A 16,270-nucleotide genomic window follows, 5' to 3' on the forward strand; every position below is an offset into this window, starting at 1 on the left:
CCCCTGGAGCTGCATATGTTTAATGAGTCTGTTCTACCTTACTAAACAGAAGTCTGAATCCTCCTGCTGTTTCTGACCAAAACTGCATTTTGTAATTGTGCAAATGCAGCTCTGCTCTTTTAAATCAGTCCTGATGTTATCATTGGTGGAAGGTCAAAACCCTTTTTAAATAAAATAAGATGTACAGCTATTCAGACACCATGACAGAAAGGACACACTCTGGAATAAAACTCCCCAGCTGTAAAAATATAACGTTTCTGACTAACAGAGAACATTTTCAGTTTCTGCTTTGCATCCCTGTGGCGGTTGAATAAAACAAGTTTTTCTGGTTGGGTGAGATGTTATCAACCTCCACAGTGTGAGGAAGAGCCACCCACACAACAGATCCTTCCTCTGGGAGACTGTGTGTTCATACACGTCTAACTGCAGACCTGGTCGTGCCGCGCTATTCAGCCTGCGATTTGAACCAATATATTCCACCTTCAGCACACAAAGCATTTACGAGTAAAACCAGACATGTTTGATCAAGATCAAACGAGTGACAGTGGAGAGCTCGCAGAGTAAAACACCACACACACACACACACACACACACACCCACACCCACCCACCTGTCGGGTGAAGGTTTGTAGCGCACAAAGGGGCCTGGTGAGATTCCCGGTGGTCCCATCGTGGTGAGACTGACCAGGCCGGAGGGAGGAGAGGAGAAGCTGGCTGAGGGGTTTCTGTAGGGCCTGTCGCCTCCTGCAGGAGACAGGCTGAAGTGGTTCTCTGGGTAGCTGACCGGCCTGAAATACACAAAGGACAGTGGGTAATCAAGAGAAACAAGCATACTAAAGAGAGGCGATTGATACATAACACAAATAAGAGAGATTTAAAATAACTGAGGACTAGTGTGTCTGTGTGTTACTCAAAAGAGCAAAACAGACTGAAAACACAATGAAAACACGGCTGTAAACAGCTTAAAATGTGTTGTTTTAGACAAACACCTGGAACCAACTCAAGTTTAAAAAACTAGTATTGACAGTTTGGGGGGGAAAAAAACTTTTTTAAGTGGAATAAAACCACACAAAGACTTTATTGTTTCCACTGTTTAGGTGAAACAAAATGCCAGGATATCATTTACTATCAATACAAGTTTATGACCGTCTGGCAGGCTTAGACGGTGCAGTAATCACACGAGTTAGCCTGAGGGCTTTTGTTACTTCACACACATCTGCCTCGGAAAACCCTGCTGTGAAATGTTATATAGAAGGATTTTCAGGAGCTGTGCACATGAGGTCCATCATATTTATGCTTTTTGTATGAGGAAAACATCCTGACGACAGGACTAAGCAGGTATTTTTGGAGCAGTCACAGTTCATGTTCAGTTTATCCATGATGTCATCCAGCTGACATCACTTTTCCTCAAACATTCATTCAGTGATTTAACATCAAATCTTTCATCAGTCAACATGAACAAACTAAGACAAGGAGCTGCAGAACAACTGTTTAGTTAAAATGCAATAAAACATTTCATCTACAGCCACCTGTACAGCTGCAGCAGTTTTCTCCTCTTCTCTATAATTAACTGTGTAAGATGATGACAGCCCAGTGATGTAAAACTGAAAATGTGACGGTGATTGAGGAGTTTGGGCGAGGAAACTATCTACTACAGGAAGCCTTTGTGAAGATGGCTCACTGCATTGCATATTACACTTTTACACCCATCATTAGTTAATGATTTACGTCTTAATGAACAAATATCCTCATAGTATGCTGAACAATGGTGACTGGATTCACTAACTTCATACAATACGCAGTTAAAGCTGAAGTAGGTGACAGGATTCTGTCATCACTGGACAAAGACATCCATAAAAACCTTTCGGCATTCTTTACTTAAAGGAAATTTGACTCCTGCACCTCCTCCAAGGTCTGTATGAGGCTTTAGAACATCTAGCCTAGAACAAAGACTTTGGCCACTCACTGAGCTTTTCGGGTGAAGAATATAATGAGAAAAAAAAAGTCAAAGCAGCTGCTGTTGTCCCTTTCCTAAATTTCTACACACTGCAGGCTTTAAACACTTTTTATACTTGCTTTTTTTCATTAAAATCTGAATTTTAATGGAGTGATGAATAAAGACTTGGTGCAGGTGGGGCAGCAGCACATGTGTAGAAGTCCTTCATGAGTCTTTTGCATATTCATGTGTTTGGTTTGCATGTGCACACTGCAATGACAGCGTGCACTCGCCTGTTGACTTCACCTGGACTTGAGAGCTGGGGACTGCATTTCTCTGCTGATCGGACTTTGATTCATGTTTTACTTTAGAATGAGAAAGTTTGTTTGTTTTTGATATGTTTTTTTGCTTGGAAATGCTGGGTTGATACTGGCAGCACAGCACAGTGATGATCATGAGCTCACGCATGTGTTTGGCCTACTACAGCTACTTACAATGAACATGAGGCTTTCCTCCATGTCATACATGTAAAACCTTGGGTTGTATTATATTTTAGTGTCCATCACATTTGTGTTGTCACCAGTAAACAGATTGCAGTCAGCTACAGTGTCTCAGGCAGGAATGATTACTTGTGGAGAATAACTGTGTTTCGGCTCAGAGGCTCACCTCTTGGTCAGATGAGGCTCTCTGTAGGGAACTGGCATCAGGGGCTTGTGTGAGCGTACTAGTGGAGGAGGTGGGGGGCCGATGGGGGCCCAGCGCTGCAGGCTAGAGGGGTGGAGCACTTGAGGAACAGGTGAGTTCTCCCATCGCCAGGTCTGGCGGGGAGAGGGTCGGTATCCTGCTGCCAGAGGCTCAGGTTCTGGTTTCTGCTCCATGGTCTTCATCTCATACTCCTCGGTGCAGCCCCTACAGAGACAGAGGAGGACAGTTTATAAAGGTACAGAGCACACCACATCCACTACAAGAGAATTAAAAGCTTGACACTTAAAATGCTGCCGTTTCCCTCCAAAACTCCAAGGTTATCTCCTTTACACAACCTTCATGTGCAGTTTTTGATCCTCAGCACGGGTCAGTAAATGCAGCAGCCCTGAACTGTAGCTGAACCAGAACAGCGGTTTCTGTACCAAGTTCAGTGCGTGGAAACTGCTCAATAAATCTCCCCCAAATGCTCCACATTATTGTCCTCTCATAACTTACTTTGCGGATGCTCAAACACACTGCAGACATGTAATAGAGCTCACTAATGAGCTCCCCTGACGCCAATGGAGGGAGAAAGAGAGGAAAGTAAACCGATTATTGGCACATCAGGACTCCATCTCTCCTACTGCGAGACTGAGGTCAAGTGTGTAAGTGTGTGTGTGTGTGTGTGTGTGTGTGTGTGTGTGTGTGTGTGTGTGTGTGTGTGTGTGTGTGTGTGTGTGTGTGTGTGAGAGAGAGAGAGAGAGAGAGAGAGAGAGAGAGAGAGAGAGAGAGAGAGAGAGAGAGAGAGAGAGAGAGAGAGAGAGAGAGAGAGAGAGAAATATCCAATCTCATCAAACAGCTCCTGAACCAGAGTCTTGGTATACACAGCAGATATGTTTAGTAAAGGCACACAAGGTTGCAGTAACTCTTGGTTGTACAATCAGGCATCAAATAACTATGAATCTGTTTTTAAACCAAAGATCACACAGACATCGACTCTTTCAGCTCCCTCTGACTAAATAAATAAAAACAGCATGTAAGTAGAAACAGCCTCAAATGAAGACACGATGCCATTTATTTATCATCAATTAAATCACTGATGGAGCTCCCAGCTAGACAAGTGGCCATCTCTATGCATCTACTCAACCTTAATATTTTTTTTTATGTTCTCACAGTGACCTTTCACCTGATGCCCAGCACATGTCTTTCACACATCATCATCACTACTCCATTCACAAAGCATCACTGCAGGAGGGAAGGAGGCATCAAATATGCATACTGGATGGCATTTAACATGAGACTAATGAAGAGAGGAGGAAATGAGCAGGAAAATGCTGTCAGGGTGAGGATTTAAAGTGAGGCAGAGTGGGATAAAGACCATGAGGACAGAGTGTGTGTAGTATAAACTTTCATTATTAAACAATACGCATTTGGCGTATTAAGGCAATAATGCTGTTACCTTGTCTGACACAAGTCTATTCATTTTCAGTTATTTACGTTTAATGGATGAATAAAAGTGTCTGTTATGCTTAGATAAACTAGACCCCAATGATAAATTCACCACAGCATCAGAGGGGGGAGTGTATTTTTGTTTTGGGGGTGGTTATAAAGTCTTTGGGGGCACCAAAAGTTCCTGTAAGCAGCAGAACAAAAATAAAGTCAGAACAAAGAAGTCTATTATAGTTTCCCCAAACTGCAGAGCAGAGTCTTTAAATATGTTTTTGCTTAAAATTGGCTTCAACGATGAATTAAATGTTTGTTTTTAGCACACATGTTAGCAGAATATCTTTGAGGCTCCTCAAAGTGCTGCTTGGACAAAACATTTCAAGATGTCATCGTGTGCTTTGGGAAACTGTGCAGGGCGATACATGTTTCTTTTATACAGCGTGATTATTCATTTAACCTTGAAAATAATCAGCTGACTAATCCACAGTGAAAACACGCTGCAGCCATGTCCACAGTGAAACACAAACACAACACAGACGTCCTCAAAAACACGACCAGGTGATTTCAAATGACATGTGCATTAAACCAAAAGAGACACAAGTCGATGCACATGTGGTCGGGATATTTTCATCAACAACGGAATAAGTCAAATCCAATCAGTATCAATACGGTTACATAACAGCAGCGCGGGCTAACACAAACGCAGGAAGAGAGCACAAACCTTAGAGAGAGCAGAGCCTAAATCTGTCGGCATTCAGTGTTCCTCCCATCACGCTGGCTGATGTGACACAGCTGGAGCTCGTGCACGCATGCACGCACTCGTGCACGCACACAGTCAAATACACAGTGCCATAAGTCACACCTTCTCCCCGTCGTATCCGTCCATCTTGCACGCTCGGAGCCGAGAAAGAACGGCGAAGAAAAAGCCCTTCCAACTTTGGTCTCTCTCTCTTTTCTTTCTTTTTCTCTTCCACCCACTCCTCTAACTCTCGGTGGTGTTGAGACACGTCCTCCTCACCGAGCGCTTCTCTGCCTCTTCTGTTCAAAACACTCAACCCTGCCTCCCTCTCTCTCTCTTTCACTCTCTCCCTCCCTCCCTCTTTTCCTGTCCTTTTCATTCGCACAGGGCGTGCATTTTTAATTAATCACTTCCACTCCTTTATTTATTTATTTAGATTTTTTGTGGACCTTTTTTCTCCTGCAGATTCCAGGCTTTAATCTCATGCAATCTGCTTGCCTGGCACACAACAGCAAATGAGTCGGATGGGGAGAGAGGGGAAGAATGAAATACAAGACTCTAATTATCAGTTGCTCCAATGCCACAGTACCATGTGTGTGTTTGTGCATGTGTGTGTGTCAAAGGGATTGCCTCCAGCATTAAAGAAATCTAACCACTGTGCGATCACACAGCCTGACACAATTACTGTATTTAGGAGCTCTGGTTCTCGGTCACAAGCATGTGCGCACACACACGGTTATTTTTTCACCTCAGTAACACCACATCAGCGTCTCATAAGGTCTCGTTATTCTGTCTCAATCAAGGCCTCGTATGTGGATGAAAGGATGGAAAAGGGTGACGGCAGGGAAAAGATATAAATGATGTGGAGGAGAGGAAGTGACACAATAGCAGAGATCAGCAGATATGAAGAAGCAAGGAAGGCGGATTGTAGCTAATTCACGTTAAACAAATGCTTCTTTCTTTTTGTCTGTGTGCCTCATTTCGCCCGCTTCCTCTTCAGCCACGCATCGTTCTTTCTCTCTGTTTGCTCGCTTCCTCTTTTCACACACTCCCACACAGAATCATCAGAACATTGGAGTCTGGCCACTATCTCTGCCAGGCTTTTGTGTGTTGGAGTAATGAGTGTCCTGCGCTCTCTTCTAGCTCGCTCTTGTCCTTCCACTTCTGCCCACTTACACTGAGCGCGCTCCTGTGCTGTAACCCACTGTCCAAACATCTGCATTCATGACAGCTGTTTACAAATGAAGCTCGGCTTCAAAGGAAACCACACGCAGACTGCTACGCACCTGCGAGGCCCGCCTTCTTCGTATGGAGGAATGATGACAACTTTGACCGTGACCGATGTCCTCAGCAGGTCAATCATCTGCTCGTGCGTCAGCGTCACCGCGGCCACCTTACAGATCTCCACTAACCGGCTACCCTGCCTCAGGCCTGCCTGCCAGGCGAAGCCGTACTCCTCCACCTGGATGAAAAAACAAAACAAAAGCAGAGCATTTATGCACGGCCAAGAATCTTCAGAATGCTTCAAAATTAGATCTGGTCATCTGACGGTACCTCAGCTACGGTGCCATCCAAGCGAACGTGGAAGCCCAGCTGTCCCAGTCCATTTCTTCTTAGTGTCATATCCACAGTTTCACATCCCACCGTCAACAACTACACAAACAGGAGGGAAAAAAATCATATCAGATTTACAGTATTAGCTTGTTATATATGGACAAACAAACTAAAGATCATCATAGCAAAGTAACAACCAGGTGATGATGACTTCTTACCCAGCACTGGGTGAAGTTTTCAGTCTCAAATCTGCATGTATTTGGTGCTTTTAGTAAGATTAACTCATTTTTAAATATTTAATTTTCTGCTGGATTAACTCAAAGCTTGATCGAGTCCAGGAAATCTCCTTTTCCCAGCGTTTAATTCATCACTTTTTTCAGAGATTATCACAATATGAAAGGCCTCAGATGAGCCAGTGCAGACAGTGGCAAAGCCTCATTGAAAAAAAAGACAACCACAAAAACAAAGCAAAAAAACACAGAATACACTGTGAATGTTGACACAATGACTTGCCTTTGAATTTAGTTTTTCAGTGGAATGAAAACCAACACCCACTGTGGAAATCCCCTGAGCTTAAAGGAGTATAAAAGAATGAAGGTGTTGCACTGATTTGGTCTAATAAACTTCAATAACCACATGAAACATTTCTGACTACAGGAAGCTCTAAAGAATAATTTTGTGCAAGCAGTATGTCTTGTTTGCACTAGACATACAGGGGCACAAATGCAAACAGATGAGAAAAGTTTCATGTTATTTTCCTCTAAGAGTTGGTGAGAAAGCAACAAAGCAATAAAAAAAAAAACACACACACCAAAGGATGTAAAGAAAACTACAAGCTGGAGAACAAGGAAGTAAACGAGACATGACACAACTGTGTTTGCACTGTAGTCTTTCTACAAGATCTGCTTAAAGCACAGCCTGCATGACCTCAAATCCCAAAGATCAAGTCTTTGCTCCAAGGTCTCACCTTTAACCTCTGCACCATCTCCCTGATGTCCTGTGCACCTCCCTCTGGCACTCGAACTGCAATGTGGTCTCCTCTGCCGTAGAAGATCTTCAGCGCCAGCCGCTCCGGCGTCCAGCCGATCACGTCTGCACAGAAACAGTTGAACACCACCTCTTTGGTGGAGCAGTCTATGAGGACGATGTATTCAGCCGACACACCCAAGGCACAGGGGAGTTCTGCTCCCCCGCCTCCACTAAAGTCCTGGGCCTGGACTCTCCAGGCGACCGCCCCGGCAGCACCCAGCTCCGCTCCCTCTCTCGCCTTCGTGCGCTCCCGTTTCTTAGATGCGAGGGAGATGAGGTTGTTTAATTTGCCGGCCGAATCCAGCGGCGTGCTGCTGACATAGTTCTCGGCCAGGTCGCGCAGGTACTCCTGCCGTGTTCGCGTCGCCATGGTGTGGAACTTCTCAGACTTGTGTGCTGCGTTTTCTGCGTTGATGACTTTGGCGAGAAGGAAGTTACGAAAGGTCTCTGGGTCCCGGAAGGTGACGCCGCTGGGGATGGGTGGTCCAAAGGGGGGCACATCCTTCATTCGTGTCACGGCAACACTGAGAGGAGGGAACAGAATATTGGAAGTGAGATCCTAATTAATAATGTGTACCACGTGTATAGAAACATGAGTTTGTGCTGATGTAAACATTTACCTGTAATAGGTGTTTTCAGAGCAGGGGTTGTGAACACGAACGATAACAAAAACGTGCTGGAAGTGGGAACGAATATTTTGCGGGGTGAAGGACAGTGCTCCCGGCTCCTGAAAGATGATGGTGACAATATCGTTCCCTATGTGCCTCTTTCTCAGGAGCTGAGCAGGAGAGAAGAGATAAAAACGACAAATTAATAAAATGAGCGAGCGTAATTGGCATTCACACGACTGACTCAGTGAACGACAGAAAGTCTGACAGGGGAAAAGAGAGATTAAGATGCTCGCTGTTAGACACCAAGCAACAGCTCTTTACGTAATTTGTTTTGCGGGTTCTGTGTGGGCTATTTGTGTCTGTGTGTGTGCGTTAGTTTGTCTGTCTATCTGCGTTTATGTAGGAGACGTGGCACACAGTGCAGGCTGTGTCTGTGGTGCGGTGCTTGCCAATCCGCTCTTCATCTGCAAAGAGAAGTGTGAAAGTACCAATTATGTAATGCAGCCCACTGTTTGGCTCCTGTGCAGTACCACAGGAGCATCCTTCACTCGTACCCAGGCTGCTGTGTGAACATTTGAATTGTACTTCATGTGTTTTTACAGCAGCATGAAAATCTGGGATATGTGGGACCTCTTATGTATTAGCATATCATCATTTTCTATTTCAGGGTTTTGAATGTGACCCTTCATATGCATGATTCACCTGTTATTTACAGCAAATTTCTTCATTGTTCATTTAACCCAAGAACAGCTGTGCAGGTCAAGTTAGTGTTCTACTTTATCCTGAATTCAGGAGTCATCACAGCAGCTTCTTTTGCTTCTCCAGTCACTGAGGGTTATTTTTGCAGTGAGATGATGCCATCTAGAGGTTCAGCTGAGTAAGTAAACCTCCTTGCTGTTGCAGCCTTAAAGCCTCTGGATGGAGTTATTGTGCTGTTATATTCTGATTAAACACCTGACACCAACACTCAGCTGTTTGAACATTTTAACGATTTCACATTTTCTCATGTTACCAAAAGATGAGGAGATTATCAAAAAGCTTTTTCTATAATAAATAACTGATTGCTGGTATGGGGTATGGCAACATGTAAAGTTTAATTAACAAGATTAATGTATGTTTAATGACACCTCTTTGGCCTAAACTGCTCTGCTCTGACATATTGACACATTCAAAAGTGTGCACTAATCCCGAGCACCTGCAGGCTTGTCTGAGCACATGTGCACAGTCGAGTGAGGCTCTTACGCAAATACTCAGGCAAACTGTAAAAAACACCAACATGCTGAATTTTACACACTTTTGAGCGACACCAGCACATGCTGGAAACGCACAGCATCCAGAAGATCATGCAAGAAGAAAAATGTAGTCAAATTTAAAAAAATAAAAAGGGAAAGAAAGAGGAGAAAATATGAGGAAGAAAAAAATAAGAAGGAAGAAAATATACTAATGCTGAACCCCACCCAACTCTGATCCAGACAAACAATGAGGGCAGAAGAGACAGCCAGAAAGGAAAGAAATACCAAGACACAGAAAACAAAGACTATAAAAACACAAGAGGCTGAATAAAAACAAAAAATTCCAAATGAAGAGGTCGACAAAAGACACAAGTTTCCACTTCATGAATTCTTGCCGTCGTTTACGAGCCGGAGAAAAAAAAAAAACAGAAGAAGCCTCAGCTAACAAACACAGACGTGCTTTCAAAGGCTGTGTGACAACAAAGCATCGACTTGGACGTTTTTTTTCTCTTTAGAGACGCACACCAGTGTTGGTGCTTTACTTAGGTGGGGCTGTTACCTGCTGTGGGTTGCTGGGCATGTACGGCAGCATGGTGGACACGTGGAACATTATCTCATAGCCCTGGTAGGTGGTGTACAGGGAGTGGGTGCCCGTAGAGTCCGCTGGAGGAAACATATTTGTTGAAAGTCAGCAGCTGTTGACCACACATTAGTCAAAGTTTCTGATGATGCATTCACTGTGTAACCTCCGGTTTTATGACACGTATGCAACATTACTGACTTTATGAGTCTGTTAAATGTAATGAATTCATGAAAACTAAAGATGCTGCAGGAGTTATTGTGTAAACATTCTTTATGGCTTTATCAGGACAAGTGAGTGTCTTTATGAAGAACCTCCTTTAAAACCTAAAATACTCATTTCACAGTTTATTTGCATTTTCCCTTTGAGAATAGGAAACAGTAATGAAATGATACATTAAAACCACTTCTTCAGCAATGAGACCAACATGTAAAAAATGATTTCTAAAAGCGAATGCTATGCTGCAGAGCATTCTTACTCTTGGTGTCGAGCTGTGCAGCGTATTTGGTGAATCCTTTGAGAAGCACCTGCTCCCCGAGCAGCTCCAGGAAGGCAGAGAAGGCGGGCGACGCCTCCTCGTTGTTGTACATCTCCTCCTCTGTGCTCTGCCCTGCACGGCACAGCAGAACACCCACCTTGTGCTTCTGACTTAACTACAAGGCAGAAGAGACACGATATTAATATTACACAAGCAGAACAAGCACGAGCAGCTGAGAGACCACACACACAAACACAGCTGAAACACAGCACTCTGAAGGTTAATGCCAACAAACAAGCTTTTAACCCAAAAGTAAGGTATATCTGGACTTGTTTACACACAGCTTTGTTGGATCTATAAACCACCTGCACAAACAACCCAACAGGCCAGCTGTTGGCAAAATACCTACGCTTCTCCCTCCATTAAATGAAAGGTGAGATAACATGGCCAAACATTACAGCTTGTATGGTTACTCACTCATGCTCAAACGTACCACACCCTGTTGCTTACAGCTTTCCCTGTACAACACTGCACTTTGCACCAGCACTAAATCAGTTACCCAGGTCTCACACACTACCTGAGAACACCACGTGCCACAGCTTCACCTTATTAGTGTACAATTTTACTCTGCAGTCTTCCAGCCTGCTGGAAAGGCTGCTCGGTGCACTTGGTGCACCATCAACTCACCCCCTGTTCATCCAGTTTAAGGAGCTGCTCTGTGACTTTGGTCGTGCTGAGCGCCAGTCTCAGACAGGACACGTTGAGTTCGGGGACGACCTGTTCCAGGACCTCTTTGAGTGGCAGACCCCGAACGGTGCCTTGCTTCCCCGTAGACGCCACTGCATCTTCTAAAATGGAGCCGCGCAGCGTCACCAGCTGTGGGTTGAGAACAACATTGGTTTAAAAAAACAAACAAACTGGAAGCAATTTGAGCTTCCTACATAACAAATATTATTCAAGTGTCATGGTTGAAATGTCAAGAAAATTAATATTCCCCCCCCAAAGGTGTTACAGCGAATATAACCTTATGATGTGGGAAACAACAGATCAGTGTGATTATAGTAACCAGCCTTGTTAATGATGTGATGATGTGCATCGTTCTTGTTTGTGATAAAACCACTGGATTTATTGCTGTCCTTTTGTTTTATGTTTTTTTTCCATAAATTTAAATAGTTAAGCAGTAAATTTCTTTTTGCACTGTCTTAAAATTAACGCTTTCTGCTGTTTAGTGTTTTTCCTTTAAGGGCTCAAGTTTCAGATTTTTGGTTGGATATTATTTATGTTGTCTAAAATATTTAGATTAAGTAATAATAAGAACAGTCTTAGTTTATAAATTCTTATTTTTGTTGGATTTCTTTCTTTCTTTTTTTTCTTCAAACAATGATTTATTGATTTTTTGGAACAACACAAACATCAACAAATCAGCACAGCCAAATACAAATAAGAAAAAGAGGAGAAAAAAAACAAATACAGGTACATGAGTTACAGATGTAGATGTCTGGGTCAAAATGTGTACAGTGTTTCACATTTGAAGTCAAGGGAAAAAAAAAAAAAAAAAAGGGGGAATACAGACATTAATTATTGTGTTTAAAAACAAAATGTGATCCCCCTTTATGTAATATGGATTTATTTCTTGTTCCTTTTTTTCTTTGTTGACATAAAACTTCTGAAGTGAATTGAACTTTAGTGTATCAGACATATTGGCTTTTGTGGGTTTTTTTGTGGGTATTTATGAAATAATAAAGCAGCGTTGCCATAAAAAAGTAACAATAATGTTGAACTCTACTGAGAGAGGTCAGAGGTCACTTGGTTACTGTACTACACCTTTGGGAAAAAGGGGTTTGGATGATTCACAGTATGGGAGTCTGAAGCAGGTAGGTCCATCAGATCACATTAATGGCACCCTGCTGCCCTGAAGCGTCTTCCTCTTTATCAAACATGCACACAGTTCAGCGGTATTGTGAATCAAGATTCTGCTCAGTATTGTGCTGCTTTCTGATCAGGGGGAACTGACCTGCTTCAAAACAGTTAGACTATAATAACCTCTGGGAGGAGTGGGCTGCTGCTTCTCACTTGCAGACTGATTAAAAATGTATGGCGGTCTCTGGAGCTGGCAGAGGCCGGAGAGACAGCTGAACCTCAGCGACTCGGGTCTGCTGCAGAGAAATGAAGCCCGACAGACCCGCGGCTGAAGTTACGCAGATATCGTTTCAACTCGTCAGCCTGTGAGCAAGGCCGAGCGAGTGACTGCGACGTGCTGAGCAGAAATATCAGAGGGGGGCTGTTTGAATGTGTGACGGAGGGAAAGGAGAAAGAGGAAGTCTCCCCACCTTGCTGTGTCAGCAGTGCTGCACAGAATTAAATGACAGGCTTAGGGGGATGGATATTTGAGAGCGGCTGTGGCTTGAGTGGGAGAGAATAAAGTCCGCAATCAATCTCCTTTTTTCTCTGTGTGGGAACAGTGGGCCTGGACTGTGTCCGTTAGCTTAGCTCTGTGTACTTAGATGGTGGAGAGGCTCCATTGTTATACCAGAGCTACAGTGATGAGGCCAGGCAGCCATGTAATCCTGCTAAAAACAACACAGCACAGCCACAAAGAAGGACACACTCAGGCTAAGACTGCATTAACACAATGAGGAGAGGCGAGCTTGTTGTTCGAGCGGCCTTTATGATGCTAAACCGGTAAAATATATTGATTGAGATTAAGCCAATTACTTCACGAGACCTCTGACACAAACTGTGCTGTGTTATCATTTTAAATGCCAATAAAAATTAAAAAAAAACCCACAAGACTGAGCTGAGCAGAAAGTGAGGTCTAAGTGGTGTGAACACTAGCCCTAACTCTTAATTTCCAGAACTTTCATCCATTTTCCAACAGCTTATCCCACCTGTCATAGGATGAGAGGCGGGATACACCCTGGACACGCTGCAGGGCTAAAACAGAGAAAGAACCATTCACACCTTCAAATAATTTAGACTTGGGAGCCCCTCATCGAGATAGTCTGCAGCTATTTCAGTTACAGTAAACTTAATGTCTTTCAGTTTTGGACTGTTAGTCAAACTACAAGAGTCATTCTATTTGACTTCGGTAAACTGAAATGGACAATTTACATTAATTAGTAGGAAAATAATCATCAGTTGCGTCTCTGAACAAAGATGTCTTTCCAGAATTGTGTCTTGGAAACTGTGGAAGTAAAACCTCTGAAGACAACCAAGAACAGATGCAGAGAATCTGAAAACTAATTCTCTACAATCATCAGCCCATCATTTACCACATCATGAGTGTTTGATCCATCAAAGAGGAGAAGTAGCTGGCTGTGGGAGCAGCCCGTGTTTGGTTTGGCTTTAATGTGCTTGGACTGGGCAGGTGGAATTTTCCACTGACAGAGAGCAGAAGAGGGATGAGCAGAGGGGCGAGGGGACAGAGGGAAGGTTATAATGAGGGCACGTGTCACAGGTAGGCCTGGAGAAACTGAAAGCAGTTGAGTAATTAACAGACTCTGACCGGAAATCCCCGTGATCAGCATATAAACACATAAACACACACGCGCATACCTCGCTCGTCCTGACGATGAGTCTGTACTGGTACTGGTCTTTCAGGTCTTTGGTGTCTTCCAGTTTCTCTCTGCGGATGCTCAAGGCCACAGGGCCCAGCTTATCGTCTGTCCCGAAGTAGTTTGAGTGCTCTGGAGGAGGTCAGAGACAACCAAGGTTAAAGTCTGACAAGCAGAGAAAGTTCTGTGTCTGAACATGTGCCTGTGTTGTGTCTACACCTCAGTGTGCCAGCAGACAGGCGATCAGATGAGTTTTCCAATAATAAAAGAAGAAGCAGCAGCCAAAAAAATGCTATCAGTGATGAGTCGAGCATCAGAAATGTAATCTTCATCTACTTACACATCGTTTCCAGATTCTCTCTAACTGCTTAATCCTTGAATGAGAGTAAACTGACCAGCTTTATATTTTGAAGTGTTTTTGGAGCCCAAACAATCAGATAATAACCACCTTTTTGTTCGCTCTGGAAAACTGATGAATTTTTTTAAAATCACAAAGGTAATCCTGTTTAAGAAAGGACTCTATGAACTGTACGCATTAAATTATTTTAAATTATTTTACCTAGAAGGCAAACTCTAGAGATCAACAATCTGTTTTATGAGAGGGTCCTGGGTGCAGATAGTGATCTTTAACCTGCATGATGGCAGAAGAAACCGAAACTCTGAGAGAAAACCCACGCACACACAGTGAGAACAAACGCTAATATGAGGCACAGCACAGTCTACAGACCCACCGTGCTGCTTCCCTATTTAAAAATAAATAACATGTTTTAATTACAGTAGCTGCCCAGAGAAAAATTATCTAGGCAACATACCTCACAATAATTTAAATCAGTAATGTCAACACGACTACATGTATAATGAGCTGTTCGAAGCACAGAGCAGCAGAAGTGGCTACAGAAATGTGTTGAGGTTCACAACATGACTGAGAAGGAGAGTAAGCAGCACATATAACACACTGGTTCTCAAATTATTCTGTCATGTCCCACTTCACAGGATGAAAAAGTTCACAAGCACTGATTCATAAGAAATGAGATGGATGGGAAAGAACTTGACTTACAGAGACTGTCTGGATGTTGTGTAATTTATATGTATTTATCAGGCCTGACAGATGAGGAGAAGGACAGGACTAAGACAACAGCATGCTAACTAGTAATCAGTCAATCGACTGATCGATTGCTAACCTGTAGAGAACGATGGGAAATCTTGTTTTTTGTCATGTTGGAACAGCATGACCTTTAGAATGAGACCATTAAAAGGAGAAATATGTCCCTCAGCCTTGTAACTCGAGGAAGTGAATAAAATGTAATGTCCACAGCAGTCAATTAGCATTTTATGGCTTGTTACCATTGTCGGCACAACACGTTCATCTATTAAAGGGGCCGGGACAGAGTTATCGCCACACTTTACTAGCATCTTGCCGATATTCCTCTAAAGCTCATAAGCTGAGCCGTGCTAATGCCAGTGCTGCAGGCATTATGGAAAGAAACAAATTCTCCATAACTGTGAGGAGGAATCCAGTTTGACAAGTACTCCTCCTCCATCCCACCGCTGGAGTGAACGGGGACGACGTGCACGTTAGGAGACTCGGGCCTGATCAGCTTCTACACCACGTCCTGTGGTGCAAATGTCAGCTTTTTGATGAGGCTTTCTGACGTGCACACGCACACAATCTCCGCAGCGTTCTGGGGGACAGCTAAGCTGGAAACGAGTCAGCAGATGAACATATTTTTGGAATGATAACCTTTATCTGTGTGGCTGCAGGCCAGTCTCTGTCTCTCTCTTGCGCTCACACACATGTGCTCCTAACAGCATCTGTCACTAATTAGGCTTCAGCCAGATGATGCACGCCAGAGGGAAGTTTAATCAACAGTGTCAGAAGAGGTGATGCTGACAAGAAATGCCCAATGACAAGCTCACATCACACAAACCGCCTCCTCCTCCTCTGAAAATTGGTGTGACATCTGACCTTTAACAACAGATCTAAAACAACTGTTGTTAAGTGCTCCCCCCGACCTGCAGAAAGGCAGGTGGCGTATCATCAGGTCAGAGTTTGCCAGCAGAACAGGCAGGTACACGTGTAAGAAAAACTGTAGGAGGTTGGCCAGCTCAGCGCTGGGGCCCAGCTGGATATAAAGAGCTGCGGGATGAGATGTGAGAAACTCTGAATGGACAAACAACATCGACACATCTAACTCCAACGGATGACAGCAAGAGGCACAAATTGTATTATAAAGGAAGATCATTACGTCAGTATTGTTGAGCTGTCAGTAGTGATTAACACCAGTGGGTGGACATCATCCGACAAGATGAAGAGATTTTACTACTTTTAAAGACTTATTAGTCACTTAGAAAAGAGAAAGAAAGAGCAAGTGTTTCTTGTTTCAGAAACTACATCTGGACACATACAAGCAGTAATCAAAAACAAACA

The 16,270-nt window shown here is 43.5% G+C and overlaps 1 protein-coding gene across 3 annotated transcripts in view; it reads right to left on the reverse strand.

Moving 5' to 3' along the window:
* sipa1l3 (signal-induced proliferation-associated 1 like 3) overlaps positions 1–16,270 on the reverse strand; it is an 83,623-nt gene that overhangs the window by 8,451 nt on the left and 58,902 nt on the right. For all 3 annotated transcript variants that reach the window (XM_031743925.2, XM_039622712.1, XM_031743926.2), the window contains 10 exons: positions 13,844–13,974; positions 10,976–11,164; positions 10,289–10,463; positions 9,790–9,893; positions 8,008–8,165; positions 7,326–7,911; positions 6,359–6,457; positions 6,091–6,266; positions 2,602–2,844; positions 611–787 (listed from right to left, as the gene is read on the reverse strand). In XM_031743925.2, the coding sequence (XP_031599785.1) occupies positions 611–787; positions 2,602–2,844; positions 6,091–6,266; positions 6,359–6,457; positions 7,326–7,911; positions 8,008–8,165; positions 9,790–9,893; positions 10,289–10,463; positions 10,976–11,164; positions 13,844–13,974 (2,038 nt within the window). The remainder of the gene's footprint in view (positions 1–610; positions 788–2,601; positions 2,845–6,090; positions 6,267–6,358; positions 6,458–7,325; positions 7,912–8,007; positions 8,166–9,789; positions 9,894–10,288; positions 10,464–10,975; positions 11,165–13,843; positions 13,975–16,270) is intronic.

This window comes from Oreochromis aureus, linkage group 14 (assembly GCF_013358895.1).
Source record: "Oreochromis aureus strain Israel breed Guangdong linkage group 14, ZZ_aureus, whole genome shotgun sequence".
Classification (NCBI taxonomy): Eukaryota; Metazoa; Chordata; class Actinopteri; order Cichliformes; family Cichlidae; genus Oreochromis; species Oreochromis aureus.